Below are 19,023 nucleotides of genomic sequence, written 5' to 3'. Positions count from 1 at the left end.
GGGGAAACTTACTGGGCGTCGTGAATACCGCCCAATCCACCACACAAACCCACCTCCCATCCACTGTCTCTGTCTACATCTCCTGCTGCCTTGGAAAAGTGGGCGGCAAAATCAAAGACCCCTCCCACCTGGCTTATTCACTCTTCCAACTTTTTCCATCAGGCAGGAGATACAAAAGTCTGAGAACACGCACTAACAAATTCAAAAACAGCATCTTAACCGCTGTTACCAGAATCCTAAACGACCCTCTTATGGACTGATCTGATCTCTCCACACATCTTCTCCACTGAGGAGTACTACACTCCTGCATGCTTCAATCGATGCCTGTGTTTATGTATTTACATTGTGTATTTTATGTACATTGTGTATTTTATGTTTGCCCTATGTATTTTCTTTTCATGTACAGAATGTTCTGTCTGAGCTGCACGCAGAACAATACTTTTTACTGTACCTCTGTACATGTGATGATAAACAAATCCAATCCAAACAACACTGTAAGTTATGTTTGTATATCCCCTCTAATGTAGTAAAATGCTCCAAGATACTTGACAAAGTGTAGGATGAACCTGAGCTGGAGGAAGAGAATATTTAGCAGAAGTGGTTAAAAGCATGACAGAAAAGGCATGTTTCAGGGAGGCTCTTGCATGTGGAGAGACATTGGCAAACCTGAGGGCAAGGGTTTTAGGGAGGAAGTTTGAGTGTGTGGAGTGAGATAGCTGAAGCTCTGTCTTATTGGGAAGGAGGGAGTGCAGTGCATCAGACTTTTCAGGCCAAAATAAGTCGGGAAGAGTTTGCAAAGGCAAAATGAAGTAAGAGAAAGGAGGCATTTCAAAACATTGAGGAGGACCTTGAAATAAATGTAAACAAAACCAAATTACTGCAGATGCTGGAATCTGAAACAAAAACCGAAAATACTGGCCAGTCTCAGCAGGTCTGACAGCATCTGTGGAGTGAGAAGGGAGCTAATGTTTCCAGTCCAAATTACTCTTTTGTCAAAGAAACAAATGTACTGGGTGGACAAGAATGTGTTTGAGTTAGTGCCATTAGATACAAAAGGGAGAGGAACCCAGCTGATTGTAAAAGCAAAATACTCAGATTCTGGAAATCTCTAATAAGAACAGAAATGCTGGAAATGCTCATCAGGTCTAACAGCATCTGTGGAGAGAGGAACAGAGTTAACATTTCAGGTCAGTGACCTTTCTTCAGCACACCCTCCATCCAGCCTTGGAATGCTTTGTTCAATTGTAACACTCTCCGATGGTAATCAGGAGGTGCAATTAAACCTAGTTGAATACTGATGTGTTATTAACCCAGTGAGTCACTGGGGAGCTGATCTCCAAGTATACTTTTAATACATGTTTGTTCACAATAAAGTACAAATGAAGTGAAGCTAAAAGGAGAATCAAGCATCTTGTGGAATTTAAGTTATCTATCCCCTCAGAGGATGCTGTGTACCTGCCTGATGAAGACCTACTGCAGGAGTACATCCTGAATGAGAACGGACTGCTGTACCACGGCTCATATGCCAACATCTACACATTACCCTGGAATTTTGGACAAGTAATATATCCTTTCGGTTTTCACAATATACTCACGATTGTTTTTCTAATTTTAGCACATTGTTCCAAGACTTTGTATCGTTTTGTGTTTTTTTTTAAACAGCTTGAAAAAGATGTAATCGACATTTGCTTTCAAATTTTGGACAACAGTCCATCTGCTCTTAAAAATCCATTGGCTGACGCTCCAAGAAGAAATGATCCTGTACATATCAGCAGAACAGTGACTGCTATGGTGAGTTCGGAGATGTCTGAGATTTCTCCTGTAGGGGATATTATTACCTGGATAAAAGCAAAATGCTGCAGGTGTTGGAAATCTGAAATAAAAACAGAAAATGCTGGATGAACTCAGCAGGTCTGGTAGCATCTGTGGGGAGAGAAATACAGTTAACATTCTGTGTCCATAGACTCTGAAGAAGTCATGTGGACTCTCTCCACAGATGCTGCCAGACTTGCTGAGTTTATACAGCATTTTCTGTTTTTAATTACTCGGTAAGTTACTTACAAATCACTCTTTATGAAGTCTTGTTTTGGTCTCTGTTCACAATGCAACCGTACCTCATTCAATCTATCACAGGTATAGTATTGATTTTCAGCTGACTGCAAAAACAATTGAATCTGACATTTTAAAAATGTGTATAAAATTTGGTTGGGGTGTGGGATACCCCTGACCCTTTACCCTGCCCCCATTTCTGTGCTTCCCCCCCCCCCCCCACCTCATTTACCCCCCCTCTGACCACACTAATGCAGACCATTCCCCAGCAGCTGGCCTTATCAAAAAGGTCTTTGCCAATGCCAAGCTACAGTTGTCTGTACATGATGCCCAGCTTGTCAAATCTGTTTGTTTTTCCCCTTATTCCCATTGTGAAGTGCCTTTTTACCATTGTTATCACTTCCCAATGGGATAGCTGAGAGATGGATCTCTCTGTTGTGGAGAATTACCACTCAATAGCACAGGACCATGTTGAACAAATGAGTCTTGTTCATAAGCCAATTAAAGCAGTGTTTGCTGCATTCTTTTGACCGTTAGCCCTGATGGATTCCTCTGTGTTCACTCTAATATTGATTATAGATTAAATCTAACATAACAAGGAAACAATTTATTAAAAATAACCCAGAGGCAAGTTTGTCTCTTATTTGTATCAATGACGAGCCTGGTAACCACTCAACTATGTGGGAGATCAGCTACAAATAAGGTAAGGGTTCTTTGACTCAGATGGAATTTGCAACCTGTTCCCAATCGTTAACCATCATGTAAATTTGTTCAAAAGAACGAAGCATAGAATGTCCTTTAAGCATACAAGGTCCTTTTTGATATTTGGCATGCATTGCACATAATACACAGTCTGAGACTGACTGGAGCCAACAGAAGCTGGCCTTGGACACTACCCAACACTGGCACAGTATAGAACAAGCCAGGCAAGTTTACCTTTCCTTGCACAAACAATCTCTTTGTCAAAATGATTTACATATTGAATTTGCTTAAGCGGAGCTCTGTCTTCATCAAAAGATATTTTCTTTGGCAGACGATTGTATGCATACTTGTAGCTATTTATTAATTTATTATTGAAGGGAAGACTAGATGCTTTATTTTCCCCCCTCCAAAAGGTGAATTCGAATGATGATAAAGGTGTACTTTTGGGAAGGTGGGATGGTAATTACTTTGATGGGATCGCCCCCACCAGATGGACCGGAAGTCTCCCAATTTTGCGTCTGTGGAGCAGTTCTGGGGCTGAAAAAGTACGATATGGGCAGTGCTGGGTCTTTGCTGCTGTAGCTTGCACAGGTAAAGTCCCACTAGGTCCTTCACACCTCTGTGAAGCACCCTTGGATATTGTTCTGTGTTAAAGATGTTTTAGAATTGTACGCTCTGTTTGTTGCTTTTGGGGCATTTGTTCACTTTAAAATCCTCTCGGATTACTTTGGTTATTTCCTCCTCCTCTTCCCTAAAGAAACTTCACAAGTGAGAACTAATGGAGTCTATGGAATGTATAACACAGACAGAATCTCTGAATAGCTGTGCGCCCAATCGTTTTGGGATTAGCATCCCAACACGAGCATTTAAATCAAATGACGCATGGCATAGATTTGTGGTGATACTGACTACTTTGTGTTTTTTTTCATTCTTCGGATGTACGTGTTCCTGGCTAGGCCAGCATTTATTTCCCATCCCTAATGGCCCAATCGGGTGGCTTTCTGGGCTATTTAGAAGGCAGTTAAGAGTCTACCACATTGTTGTGGGTCGGAATTACATAAAGTGCGGACAGAGGAAGGATGGCACAATTCCTTCCATACAGAACATTAGTTTTTACAATAATATGGTAGTTTCGTGCTCAATATTACTAATACTGACATTTTATTCCCGATTTGTTTAATTAACTGAACGTAAAATCTCCCAGTTGCCACAGTAGGATTTGAACTTCTGTCTCCATATTATTAGCTTGGCTTCCTGGATTACTGATCCAGTCACATAACCATTATGCATAGTTAACCGAGAAGAGGGCCCAGAGAAAAGAGGCTAATTGTACACTTCTCGGTCCACTGACTTCTGTCAAAATGCAGCAGAGAAGACCATACCATAATGGGGTCTGAGGCCACACCAAGTGATGTTTAACATAAATTGACCACAATGACCCAAACCATCAGCTTGCTGAACAAAAGGCCATCCTATTACCACATCACACTATTGTATCTGTTATTGCTCACTTCATCCATGCACACCATAGAGTAGAAGTTGCGTAAAGCAGGCACAATACCACTGGCCGCAAGTTATATGCCCCATCTGATATTCCGTTGTCGGAGACAATAGAACCGAAAATTGCACAGGGTATATAACAGGCAGTCCATGCAATACAACCTGTTTTAAACTATTGCCCAAGATAAATTTCTACACCGGGTAAGTGTGGCAAGTGAGAAGCAATTGTTTGGACCTGCTCAGATGTGGCAATGTTCCACCTAATCTAGGATTCTTTTTGTAAAATTACTGTCCTCTGATCACACCCAGAGTGTCAAAATTCCCTGAATTTGTTAGTTATGCTACTCTGTAACAAATCAATTGTCCTAATCTGACTGGCCCCCGGGAATACTTCACATATTTGTGTTAATATTTTAAAATTGCAGCTATTAATATATTCAGGTCAAGATAAAGAGTCAATCCTTGCTGGAGGAGGTGCTGACAACAGGGAGACTGGAGAAGGGGGTAGTATCAGCGGTTTACGGGGCTATTTTGGAGGAGGAGAAGGCGGCACTAGAAGGGATCAAGGCAAAGTGGGAGGAAGAGCTGGGAGAGGGTGTGGAGGAGGGGTTCTGGAGTGAGGTGCTCCGGAGGGTGAACGCCTCCACCTCGGATGTGAGGTTGGGGCTGGTACAGCTGAAGGTGGCGTGCAGAGCGCACCTTACAAGGGCGAGGATGAGCCGGCTCTTTGAAGGGATAGAAGATGTGTGTGAACGTTGCATGCGAGGCCCCACAAATCACGTTCATATGTTTTAGTCCTGTCCAAAGGTGGAGGATTACTGGAAGCAGGTGTTTAGGGTAATCTCTAAAGTGGTGCACGTGAAACCTGACCCGGGCCTTCGGGAGGCCATATTCAGGGTGTTGGACCAGCCGGGGTTGGAAACGGACGAGGAGGCAGATGTTGTAGCCTTCGCCTTGTTGATCGCTCAAAGGCGGATCCTGTTAGGGTGGAGATCAACCTCTCCCCCCTGTTCCCTGGCGTGGTGGGGGGACCCGCTGGAATTCTTGACGCTTGAAAAGGTCAAATTTGAACTGAAGGGAAGGATGGAGGGGTTATACAATTCATGGGCGTTATTCATGATGCACTTTCAGAATTGGATTACATTGAACATTAGGGGGGTTGTAGGCTGGGAGGGTTGGGGGGAGGGGGACTGTATGTGTTGATGGTGACTATGGGTGATTCCCAATTCCTTTTTGTCATTTGTTTATGTTAACATGCGGGCCAATGTCTGGGGTTTGGTGTGAGGATGGGATTGTTGTTATTGATAAGGGGATTGACATTACATTCGTTACTTCTTATTGTTTATTGTTGGGTGTAAATTTGGGAGAAAATGTGAAAAAGGAGGAGAATTTTAAAAAAGTTTTAAAAAAGAAATAAAAAAAAAAGTTAGTCCTGTCCCATATAGCCAGACATGGACTCTCTCCTGAGGGAATTCAAGGAATGGTGATCAGGAGTGGGGAACCTTTTCTTTCCCTTTTCCTTACCCCAAGGTTGTTGAGACCAATGTGTAGCATCCCCAGCTGAGACCAGCAAGAAATGCAGACTAGAAAATAAACATTGGGCCTCCCTGGATTTTATGGCTGAGTTGCTCATTGGCAATGGCTTGACTGAATGAGTAATAGGGGAAAATTAATAAGCACTTCCAAATTTGGCAGTGCCTTGAATTGCTTACTTGAAAATAGATTCATTCATCGATGCATTTGCATTTTGTTTTCCAGTTCTGAGGTGCTTGGGGATTCCGACCCGTTGCGTTACAAACTATTCCTCTGCTCATGACACAGATGGCAATCTCAAAGTGGATCAGTATTATAGTAGTGAAGATTATTCACGCATGCCTTCAAAAAGGAAAGATATGGTGTGGTAGGTGTTAGGAATAGTTCCCTTCCAGTGCTTGGTCACGGACACTACATATACTCATGGCTGTGTGACAATTCTGAAAGAACATTAAATTAGTTCAGATGTCTATCGTATTACTTGGTTTGGGTTTTTGACTTGCGCAATCCTCAGCGGGATGCTCCGTCGGCGGGATTCTCTGGTCCACCAAGGGCACACCCATGCCTGTGGGTTTCCCGATGGCGTGGGGTGGACACAATGGGAAAGCCCATTGGCCGGCTGCGGGAACGCAGAATCCCGGTGCCAGTGAGGATGCGCCAGGCAGGGAAACGTGGCTTACAGACCGGAGAATCTCGCCCCCTGTTTTTCATATTCTCTTCCTTGCTCAATCTCTATTTCTATTCTGTTGTCTCCTCCTTGTTCTTAAAAGAATATTTGGTGACAATCCAGTAGATGAGGCTCGCTGGCTTACCACCAGATGAAAATAGTGACTGGCTTTGTCATCAGAGAGAGAGAGACATCCTCTGGTATTAGCATTCGAGAAACTGCATCCCCCCGAAACCCCAAAACCACCACTGCCACTAGCTGCCCATGTCAATGCCTTCCTATTGGAGTGACTCCCTCTGGCCTTGGGAAAAGTGTGACTCCTGTCTCTCCCACTTTGTTTGATGGACTCCCATCCCACCCCTCACCTTGGCATAGGAGAGATCCATTACCTTCACGTTGGAGAGATGTCTGACTATGGTGTGGGTGACACAGTGGTTAGCATTTCTGCCTCACAGCACCAGGGATCCGGGTTCAATTCTGGCCTTGGGTGACTGTGTGGATCTTGCATGTTCTCCCTGTGTCTGCATGGGTTTCCTCCGGGTGCTCCGGTTTCCTCCCACAGTCTAACAATGTGCAGGTTAGGTGGATTAGCCATGCTAAATTTCCCCTTGATGTCCAAAGTTTAGGTGGGGCTATGGGGATAGGATTGGGGAGTGTGCTTAGGTAGGGTGCTCATTCAGAGGGTCAGTGCAGAGTCGATGGGCCAAATGGCCTCCTCGTGCACTGTAGGGATTCTATAAGACTTCACTGGCTTTGCTGCTGGTGATTTAGGCTAGAGTTCCCAGGTTCCGCCTGCTAGAATCGGGATTCACAATGGAGCCCCAGAATAGCGCGTCAGGCCAAAATCGGGATTTGCGCCGGCGTCAGACGCGTTATGAGTCTCGTGGCCCATCCCGCCGGCCATAATAGGATTCCTGTCCCGCTCCAGTGAGAACGTGCAAAGTACTAACAAGCATGTGATTAACAGGCTGGAAGCCTGATTCACCTCCTGCCTGTGATGCTCCACCACCACCCCCAAAGCTGGGGTCTTTCGGGTGTGATTTGGTGCAAGTAATGAGGAATGTGGACCTGGTGGCTTAAAGTCTGAGGGGTGGCAAGGGGGTAAGTACCCTCCCAAGAATTCCCTCCAGGGTTCCAAGGGAGGTCCTTCATTCGTGGTGCAGGTTCAGGTGCCAGGTTGGCCAGGAAGGGGGTGCTGGAGGGCGGGACTGAATTGGAGAGTGGGGGTTTAGGAGGAATGGGGGGGCCCTGCCTGCAAACCGGGGGGGTGTGGGGGGGAGCTGTGCGCTGCTGTAGGTGGGGCATTCCAATCTCAGAGGTGCGGGACCTGTCAAAGAGATTGGACCCAATCCCTCTCAGACGAGGGCAGATCCCAGTGTGCCATGGAATGGTATGGAAAAGCAAATAGAGCATTAAAAAAAATCCATGTGCCATAGCATAGCACGTTAGGGTCACTCCTAGCGTCCACAGGAATTACTCTAGTTTTCCTGCTGACGCGAGCACATAGTCATGGTTCTGGAGAATCATGGCCTTAATGCCTCTGCTGTAACAACTCATGGTTGCACCTGTCTTTGAAACAAATGTGCCTTGGTCGAGCCACTCTAAGAATATTGATGCAGATCACAAATCCCCAACACCAGAAACCAAATTCAACATCCTTTATTGTTTGATGCCTGGTCACGTGTTCATATTTTGATACTCATTGCTGTATGTCTGATCAATCAGGTTGAGTAATTTCATTCTAACTATTTTATATTACTACGTTGTTGCACACAGGAATTACCACTGCTGGCTGGAAGCATGGATGACCCGTCCTGACCTTCCTCCTGGCTATGATGGATGGCAAGTTTTGGATCCAACTCCACAAGAACGGAGTGACGGTAACGTTAGAACTGAATTGTCAGGGCAGCATGGTGGCCTAGTGGTTAGCACAACCGCCTCACGGCGCTGAGGTCCCAGGTTCGAACCCGGCTCTGGGTCACTGTCCGTGTGGAGTTTGCACATTCTCCCCGTGTCTGCGTGGGTTTCGCCCCCACAACCCAAAAATGTGCAGAGTAGGTGGATTGGCCACACTAAATTGCCCCTTAATTGGAAAAAATAATTGGGTAATCTAAATTTATAAAAAAAAAAGAACTGAATTGTCTTTTTTAAAAATATAGATATTTGGTATAATTTTTAAATATATATGTATATAATATATATATATATATGGGTGCTCTGGATTCCTCCCACAAGTCCCGAAAGATGAGCTGAGTTGAATTGAATAAGATTAGGTGAATTGGGTATTCTGAATTCTCCCTCATTGTACCCGAACAGGCGCTGTAGTGTGGCGACTTGGGGCTTTTCACAGTAACTTCATTGCAGTGCTAAAGCCTACTTGTGACACTAATGAAGATTATTATTATTGACTTCACATCAGTCAGTATGTGGCTGTGAGAAGACCATAAGACATAGGAGCAGGATTAGGCCACTCGGCCCATCGAGTCTGCTTTGCCATTCAATCATGGCTGATATTTTCTTAAGCCCATTCTCTTGCCTTCTCCCATAACTCCTGATCCCTTTATTAATCATGAACCTATCTCCCTCGTCTTAAAGACACTCAGTGAGGAGTTCCACAGATTCACCACCCTCTGGCTGAAGAAATTCCTCCTCATCTCTGTTTTAAAGGATCGTCACTTTAGTCTGAGATGGTGTCCTCTGGGTTCTAGTTTTTCCTACAAGTGGAAACATCCTCTCCACGTCCACTCTATCCAGGCCTTGCAGTATCTTGCAAGTTTCAATAAGATCCCCTCTCATCCTTCTGAACTCCAACGAGTACAGACCCAGAGTCCTCAAATGTTCCTCATACAACAAGTTCTTCATTTCAGGGAAGATTCTTGTGAACTTCCTCTAGACCCTTTCCAAGGTCAGCCTTCCTTAGATGCGCGTCCCACAATTGCTCACATTCTCCAAATGGGGTCTGGACCACAGCCTTATACAGCCTCAGAGCACATCCCTGGTCTTGTATTCTAGCCCTCTTGACATGAATGCTAACATTACATTTGCTTTCTTAACTGCCGACTGAACCTGCACATTAACCTTAAGAGAATCGTGAACAAGGACTCCCAGGGCAGCACGGTGGCACAATGGTTAGCATTGCTGCCTATGGCGCTGAGGACCTGGGTTCGAAGCCCGATCCTGGGTCACTGTTCGTGTGGAGTTTGCACATTCTCCCCGTGTCTGCGTGGGTTTCACCCCCACAACCCAAAAGATATGCATGCTAGGTGGATTAGCCACACTAAATTGCCCCTTAATTGGAAAAAAAGAATTGGGTATTCTAAATTTATTTAAAAAAACAAAAAAAAAAACAAGGACTCCCAAGTCCCTTTGTGCTTTTGATGAAGCATTTTCCCATTTAGAAAATAGTCTGAGCCTAAATTCCTCCTTCCAAAGTGCATAACCTCACACTTTTCCACATTGTGTTTCATTTGCCACTTCATTGCCCATTCTCCTAGCTTGTCCAAGACCTTTTCTAGCCCCCTTGCTTCCTCAATACTACCTGTCCCTCTACAGATCTTTGTATCATCTGCAAACTTACAACAGTGCCTTCAGTATCTTCTTCTAGAGCATTAATGTAAATTGTGAAAAGTTATGGTCCCAGCACAGACCCCTGAGGCACACCACTAGTCACCGGCTGCCATGCTGAAAAAGACCCCTTTATCCCCACTCTCTGCCTTCTGCCAGTCAGCCAATCCTCTATCCAAGCCAGGATCTTACCCTTAACACCATGGGCTCTTAACTTATTTAACAGTCTCCTATGCGGCACTTTGTCAAAGGCCTTCTCAAAATCTAAGTAAATCATGTCCACTGGTTCTCCTTTATCTTACTTCTTGCTACCGCCTCAAAGCACTCGAACAGATTTGTCAGATACGACCCCCCTTTGGTCAGAAGAAGATCATGCTTCAGCAGAGTAGACTCAGAGCTCTGATACCTGCTTCAGCTCTGAATGTGAGATTCAAGTAAAATCACATTGATTCATAGCGGAGGAGATGGTGGTGTTGTGATAATATCACTAGACTGGTAATCCAGAGACTGAGGTTAATGTTCTGGGGACATGGGTTAATAAAATTACTCCAATTAAAGAAGAACATCTGGAATTGAAAGCTGGTCTCGGTAATGGTGACCATGAAACTGTCATTGATTGTGAACAACACCACCTGGTACACTCCATCGGCCATGTGACTCCAGACCCACCACTCTTAATTGACCTCCAAAGTGGTCTAGCATGTCATTCAGTTTAACAAATGCGGGCCAAGCCAGGGACGACCACATCCCATGAAATAATTAATTCTAAAGAATGAATCAATTCTGCATCTCCAGTCTAATCCCTCGAGATATTAGAAACATAAGAACAGGAGTAGATCATTCAGTCGCTTGAGCCTGTTCCGCCATTCAGTCAGACCATGGATGACCCACATCTTAACTCCATCTCTCTGTCACCTTAGTTCCATAACCCTTGATATAATTTCCAACAAAGATATAGCAATCTCAGTTTTGAAATGTTCAATTGACTCCCAGCCTCAGCAGTTTTGGAGGGGCGGAGTTCCAGATTTCCATTACTTTTAGTTTGAACAGGTGTTTCTTGACATCAGTCCTATATGGCCCAGCTCCAATTGTAATGTTAAGTGGCCTTGTTTCCGGATCCTCCAACCTGAGGAAGTACATTTTCTCTATCTACCCTTCCGAATTCTGTAATCACCTTGAGCTCCTCAACTAAATCATTCCTTAATACTCTGTACTCGAGGGAATGCATGCCTAACTTATACAACCTGTCCATATAAATTAATCCTTTTCACCTCGGTAGCTATCTGATGAATCTGTGCCGCACTCCATATTGCAGTTTGATGAATTTTAAAAGTTTATGTACATCTCCATTTTTCTGTTGAAGGCACTGACCTATGTTGAGATGGGACAACAGAGACCAGTGGTCCTCTGGCATCTTTCCCAAGTAGTCATTGTTCAAGTATAAACCAATACATCGACTGTCTTCAGGCTGCAGAAATCAGAACGAAACCAATCCCGTCTCCCTTCAGTCATTTACACATGTGCACTTTCTCAGCCATGTTCACTGGAGGCAATTAGTAGCTGAAACCCTAGATAATGTTTTTCTCCACCTCTTTTCTGACTCGGGAACACTGTCAACTAACTGAAATGTAAAGGGTCCTCTTCCTATTGAGAAAATTAATCTGGAGTATATAGATAACAATTTATTTAAATGACAATTTTATTTGAAGTGCTGTGACCTGAAATCAAAGTGGCCTGAAACCAATTAAAGCACTCGGCTTGAAATAAGAACACCACCAGTACTTGAAAGGGCCTCAGTGTGTCAGCAGTGATAAATCTGGAAGATTAATTCATGGAATGTGGGCATCGCTAGCAAAGCCAGCATTTATTGCACATCCTTATTTGTCCTTGAGAAGGTGATGAAGAGTCACCTTCTTGAACCAACCAGTGCAGGTGGTGTTAGGGAGGGAGGTCCAGGAGTTTGACCCAACAAAGGTGAAGGAGTAATGACATTTCCAAGTCAGGATGCGTTGTGACTTGAAGGAGAGCTTACAGGAGTGGTGGTGTTGCAATGGGCCTGTTGTCCTTGTTCTAGATAGGCAAGATCGTGGTTTCGATTACAGAATCATAGAAATTCTGGCAGAGAACCTGCCATTTGGGTCATCTGTTAATGCTCGACGTTCATCACAGTTAACTGCTCTTTTTTTGAACTTTTTTCTTCAGTATTTATCTAATTTTCTCTTGAGTATTATGGTTGTCTTGCCTTTAGGGACACTTTTATGGTAAATTCCATACTATAATATATTACTATCCTGGACCAGACCCCAACAGTGGCAAGAATACTGGACAGAAACGCCAATACTTAATTTTAATTTTGTAAGACAGTGAGGAAAGGATACCTCACTCCAGGAGTGATTTCATGCAAAATAGGGATATGGTATATTAAAACAAACTTTATTACTAACAGTAGCCACCCGGGGTGGCCACTGCCCAACACAAAATGGAAGATTGCAAGGAATGCAGGGAAAACGGACATGTTGTAAAGCAAGCGCTTGCAAAGCGATTGTATATTGGGACGGCTGCAGAAACCAGTTTTGGCTGCTGCAGAAACCAGACAGCACTGTGAAAAGAAACCAGTTAACATACTAATGAGGCAATACCGGGCGATCCCTAGATACAATGGAAACAAGTTAAACACAGATCGATACATTCAATGGAAGGCCAGACCCTTTGGCGCCAGAGAAGCCCAAAACAATAAGTCCCAAGAACCGCCCCAGTGACCGAGGAACTGCCCCATGATTGGGGGGTTCAAACATATCGATTGGGAAGAGACCCAATCGATTCCAAGCAGGTATGGGAGTCCGCCCAAAGGGGCGCGGATCCCCTGGGACCTATAAAAGACAGGTCCCACACATGGTTCAGTCTTCTGATCCAGCCTTCGGACAGCAGCCGCCAACAAGTAAGTGCCTCCCAACGACCGCTACCAGAGATAGGCACTCCTGACTCCCTTTTTAATTGATACCAACCTGAAGTCTGCAGACCAGAGCAGAGCAAGAGTCCTTGTTCCCTGACCCAGCAGTTCCTTCGAGATAAGTATTAGTTATTTAACGGTAGGAATAAGTTTAATCCTTTTAGCGTGTGCATGGGTAGTTATTATAATTGTATTATAATAAACTCAGTTGTGTGGACTTACTAATTGGTGTACGGTTTTATTGCTTTGAACTTCATCTTGAAGCTTGTGGCGGTGTCTTAACGACACCTGGCGACTCCAGAGCTTAGAACAGAAACAGAGCCAAATTGAGTGTTAAGCACACTCACCCAGAACGACCAACATAACACAGTATAGAAATATCTTGAACACCAAGTAAATAGCTTACACGCAAGTAAATAGCTTACAATCACCCCTTAAACAATGGTAATCAATACAGTGATACTATAACCCTTAACTGCTATCTTTATTTCCTCTCAAACAACAAAAGCACCTTGGGTCCCAATCCACTTTTAAATACGTTAGCACTCAGGAATATTGCTATATCAAACTGTCTTGAATACTCCACTTTGAGAAAGAGCGATCTTTTGAGACTGCTTTAACGAAAGAGATCTGGCCCCCTGTCAGAATGGTTCAGACTCTTTGGCTGTATTTCTTCAGGAACTGCTTCTCAGCTCACCTTCCAGCCAAAACTAAAACTCAAAACCTCCAACTGACTGCTTCAACCCCTGGCTCCTCCCATTAATTACCTCCTCTCACTAAACTGAATGCAATGTCTCCAATTAACTACTCCGCGGGAAACCCTCTTAAGGTAAATAAAAGTCCATTAGCCCAAACTTTTACGATATTTTAATTTCACCCATTCTCCAAAATGCTGAGTTGTCTTGCAAATCAAGATTTTTTAAAACGCTACTGCAGCAGTCAAACACACTAACCCAGGCTTTTAACCCTTACTGCACCAAATACATATAATACAATAGATCTGAAATTGCTACATCAATCACAAATGATTAAACTTCCAGTCTCCACTTTTGTCTTGGTACATTTATTGCATTTATGCCCTTGGCTACCATTAGAATTATCTTTCACTATTTAACCTAAAATATTATCATAATATTGTACATTTTGGTTAGTGTTAAGTAACTACAGCTGTGATTCAACTACTTGAAATCATATGGAATGGTTTCAAATTTGAAGTATTAAAGTGCATTGCTTATGATCTTTATGTCTAATTTCTCCTTCCATCTCCTGAAGATATGTATTGGGTACAGGTTTATAGACATCAGCAGCACTCCAGTATCTTACCAATTGGCCTTTATTTAGATGTGAGGTGATCTCCATTTGTGTTGCAGTTAGGTTCCCACAAAATCCCTGAACTGCGGGATGAGAGGGAAGTCGGCATGACTTCCTATTCCACATCATAATAGCAACCCCTGCTTGAAAACACTTGTGTGGCGTTTGGATGTGGATACTTTTGGGCATATTTCATACTCACAGTCTAGGCCGAACTGTGAAGAATGGCCACTTGGGGGAGCCAGTGGAAAGCAAACTGCATCACCAGTTACAGTCCTCAGGGCAGGACCAGGAAATAATGTTATTACAATATAGCCCAAGACGATATTCCTCCAGTATCTTATAGTAGTGTCCTTGCCCCTTCAGGTGTATACTGCTGCGGCCCTTGCCCTGTCAAAGCAATAAAGGAAGGTCATGTGGATGTGAAATACGATGCTGTGTTCATCTTCGCCGAGGTCAATGCGGATGTGGTTTACTGGCTAGTAAATAAAGATGGATCGAAAAAAGAGCTAGGAGTTAAACAGCACCAAGTTGGAAAACAAATCATTACAAAAAGTGCTTACGCAGATGAACGAGAAGATTTAACAAATGATTATAAATATCCAGAGGGTAGGGGATTTTTTTACTGCTCCCATTAATAATGAAATGGAAATGCATGAGTTAATATTTAGTGCAGGTTTGTCATCTTTTTGTCCCTCATCTGTGCCACCACTGCCATTTACGTGGTTAGCCAACATGTTCTCAGAGATTTGGCAATGTTATTCCAAACCTTGTTATGAGGAGATGGCAAAATGTGGCTCCGCAATTACTTTGTCTCTGGATTGCTTTTCTTTTCCCAGTAAGATACCACTGGCTTCTTTTCCGTATCTTCCATGTGGTGGAGGCTCTGCTCTGAATCATTGCTCAGGTGCGACAACATCTGAGAGACATTTGGGGCTAATTTGAGCCTAACTTGCTGGGTTGGAAATCGGTGGGATTAGATGGGATGCTAGTTTTACATCCCTCCCAAGAATGCTCCACTGGCAATGATGAGAAATTAAACCGGACAGGGTTCAAAACCGGAATTACACCCAATCCCACCAGTTTCCCAGCAGGTGTGTTCATTATCGCAGTATGAAGCCTCAACAAATGCACACAACTCTTAAGCTCTGCTTTTCAATCTTTTCTCAATGAAATTCATCCCTTGCCACTTTTTTTCCCAAAAGGCCCAACATCATTATGGGCAAGTGGCCACAGCTACTTTTCCCAGTACGATTCTACAATGGGAACGTTTGCAATAACAGCAACCGAGTCCAAACTTCGCATGAACTCCACAAGACTAGTTTCAATGGCAAAGTTAGCTTTGAGTTATTACCCCTTCCAAGACACTGACACCAATGTTGCAGAATCCTGACCTGATATTGAAACTAAATCAGCTCAGGCTGGACGTCAAATCCAGGGCTCTCTGGAGTTTGTAGACCAGTTGTACACAAAGTGGTGGATCAACCCACTCAGCTCTCAAATAAAATGAATTTGATTTTATGAATACTTGCTCATGTTATAATTGAATTATTATCAAGCTCCAAAGTAGAGAAATAAATAAAAATAAGCAGTATTAATTTTTTTTTTTTAAACCCGCAAAGAGCAGCTTTGCCATGTTTTCAGCCAGGCCAGAGATTTTTCTCTCTCTTTGGGTCATGGGCTCTCTTCAGTTGTAAAAGCTAATTGTCATTGTCCATCGACTATATTGTCTATACTTGACTATTCAAACGCTCTTCTGGTTGGCCCCCCATCCTGCATAAATTGTACTCTTCCAAAAATCTCCTGCCCATACCTTTAAATTGCTCCATATCTCATTCGCTCATTATCTCTGTGCTCATTGGCCCTGGCTCCCAGTTTGAAAACACCTCAACTTCAAAATCTTTATCCTTGTTTTCAAATCCTTCCCCTCTATCGCTGTAACTTCCTCCAGTCCTACGATCTTTCAAGATCTTTCTAATTCACTATTTCTGGCTTTATGCACATCCTAGATTTTAAATGCTCCACCTTTGACTGTCATGCTTACCTTGGCCCCAATCTCTGCAATTCCCTCCCTAAACCTCTGAGCCTTTCTATCTCTCTCTCTCTCTCTCTATCTATCTCCTTTGCTCCTTAAAATCTACTCTGTTGACCAAGTTTTAGGCCACTTGTCCTGACATGTACTTTGCTGACTTGGTGTTAAAAATATATTCATTGGTACTTATTAAGCAGTTTGGGTACTTTACTATGCTAATTTTGCTATATAAATATAAGTTGTTGTTGCATCAAATCAGATGCCTTTAAATAAATGCTATTCATTATAATGAGTGTTTGTGCAATACTTTCATTTAAAAAATTTTTTTAGATTACCCAATTATTTTTTCCAATTAAGGGGCAATTTAGCATGGCCAATCCACCTAATCTGCACATTTTTGGGTTGTGGGGGCGAAATCCCCACAGACACGGGGAGAATGTGCAAACTCCACATGGACAGTGACCCAGAGCCGGGATCGAACCTGGGACCTCAGCGCCGTGAGGCAGCTTTGCTAACCACTAGGCTACCGTGCTGCCCTTCAATACTTTCATTTTGATGGAAACTGGGGAGAAAGTGCTCTCATCAACATATTGGCTGAACTTGATTGAATTAATATCTTTCTTCGATTTTATAGATCCTTTTTAAATCCTCGATTTTTTGGCTGGTAATCACCCGGGGTCTGTCATCAGTGAATCATTGGTTGACTTGTATAAACTAAAAGGTAGTGATGACAAAATGTCAGAAGCAGAATAATATGGAAGTAATTGTAGTATCCCATCACTGTCATTGTAATTGTAATTGTCGTATCCCATCACCTGAATTCACAAGTCAATGAGGCTAAAGTGACTTGAAGACTAGGCTTCAGGAGTTGAAGGAACAACTGAGCTGCATGTTTCATTATGATTACAAACTAGCTGTAATTACGTGCAGTGTTGTTTCTTAATAGTCTTCAAAATCACTAACAAGTACACATTTTGGGATTGCAGGGTCATTGTATCACTGTGTTCTGAACAATGTTGAGAATGCACCTTATTTAAGTTATGTCGGGACTGTTTCCATCACAGAACTCTTAATCTTGTCCCTCTGCCTCAACCCATTTCCCATTACCCAGTAGAATTAATAGCGTCCTCATTTTCACAGGTTCTACAAAGGAACGGGAAGTCTACAACAAAGCAGGAATGAAAATCAGATCTGCCAACATACAGCAGAAAAATTTAAAGATCAGTATTAAGTATGCTCAGCCCATCCTTGGAAGCGACTTTGATGTCTATTTCAGCATTGTTAACCATGGTTTTATGGACAAAGATATCCATTTAACACTAGCTGCAACCACTGTAACATACAATGGTTTCATTTTAACGGAATTCAGCAAGAGGTCGACTACATTTATGTTAAAAGCTGCCACAGGTAATTGCAGTTTTCTACAAAATGTCGGTTCTTATTATAAAACGCCTGTATCGCTTTGGTAGTGCCATGGGGTTAGAACATCAGCCTGAAGTCCTGTAAGGTTGCAAGATGTGGTGAGTTACTAATTATTATAGTGCCTGGGACGTAATGAGCACTGACGACCAATGTATCCCAACAGAGAAAGGGACAATTTGGAGGGAAAAGCCACAATAGCCATTCTCTTGCATCTTGTGGAGGGCAGTTCTGAAGTTAGTGCTGGCCGAGAATTAAGGTATTGAGTTCCATTACTGGCCTGAGAGGAACCGTACCACTCTGTAACACAATTACTGTGCCTCTGCATGGGTACAATACTTCTCATTGCTCTGTCATGATGCTCACTTATCACATTTGACAATTAACTGAAAAATGGTGCATGGTTGAATAATCACTGTCTAACCTCACACTTGAAGAATAGAACTTGGGTTGCCAGAATCCCAGACCCAGCTTGAGTGACTTCCTTCAGGAGAGGATAGCTAATGGGGAGAAATTGGAGAAGGACTTGAAGAAGAAAAAAAGGTTTTTATTTCCTTTTCAGGTCGTCTTACAATAAAACTGTGAACTTTATTTAACCTAGCGCCCACCCGGATTAAGTATTGAACCTCAACATAGCTCTGAACCAGATCGCACAACTGCACTGTATTTTAAACCCATCTTGGTTTACTATTTTCTGTCGGGTTAAAACAAGCTTCAGAATTGAGCGTATCCTGAGGGAGCTACTAGTGACTGCTTTTTGAGCATAATTGGACTAAATTTGTTTTAATGTAAAGATAATCAGCGGGATTCTCCCTTCTGGGGACTAAGTCCCCATACCGGTGGGAGAACCGGGGCCAACCACTTCGGCATCAACAGCCTCTGAAAGTGCGGAATTCTCCGCATTTCCGGAGGCTAGATGGATGGCGGAGGGGTTGGTGCCGTTCCAGCCGGCGCTGAAGGGACTGCAGGAGGTCACGCATGCGCCGAAGGGCTGACGTGATCTCGCGCATGCGCGGAACCGCCGACATGGTTCCGTGCATGCGCAGACCAGCCGGCGTATTTTGGCGCATGTGCAGGGGGTTCTCTTCTCCACGCCGGTCATGGCGGAGCCCTACAGGGGCTGGTATGGAAGGAAGGATTGCCGCCACGTCACAGGCCCGCCCGCAGATTGATGGGCTCCGATCACAGGCCAGGCCATTGTGGGCCCCCCTCCCCAGGATCGGAACACCCGCTGACCCCCCCCCCCCCCCCAAGGACTGCCCCCGCCGACTTACCTGCAAGATCCCGCTGTGTTCG

The 19,023-nt window shown here is 43.6% G+C and overlaps 1 protein-coding gene across 3 annotated transcripts in view; it reads left to right on the top strand.

The window, feature by feature from the left end:
- tgm2l (transglutaminase 2, like) overlaps positions 1-19,023 on the top strand; it is a 40,232-nt gene that overhangs the window by 7,408 nt on the left and 13,801 nt on the right. For 2 of the 3 annotated variants that reach the window (XM_038806850.1, XM_038806851.1), the window contains exons 4-10: positions 1,442-1,560; positions 1,663-1,791; positions 3,165-3,342; positions 6,010-6,151; positions 8,228-8,331; positions 14,643-14,885; positions 17,449-17,715. In XM_038806850.1, the coding sequence (XP_038662778.1) occupies positions 1,442-1,560; positions 1,663-1,791; positions 3,165-3,342; positions 6,010-6,151; positions 8,228-8,331; positions 14,643-14,885; positions 17,449-17,715 (1,182 nt within the window). The remainder of the gene's footprint in view (positions 1-1,441; positions 1,561-1,662; positions 1,792-3,164; positions 3,343-6,009; positions 6,152-8,227; positions 8,332-14,642; positions 14,886-17,448; positions 17,716-19,023) is intronic. The other variant, XM_038806852.1, reaches the window with a different exon arrangement.

The sequence above is a fragment of the Scyliorhinus canicula genome, chromosome 9 (assembly GCF_902713615.1).
Source record: "Scyliorhinus canicula chromosome 9, sScyCan1.1, whole genome shotgun sequence".
Taxonomy (NCBI): Eukaryota; Metazoa; Chordata; class Chondrichthyes; order Carcharhiniformes; family Scyliorhinidae; genus Scyliorhinus; species Scyliorhinus canicula.
This window is presented reverse-complemented; position numbering and strand designations above follow the sequence as displayed.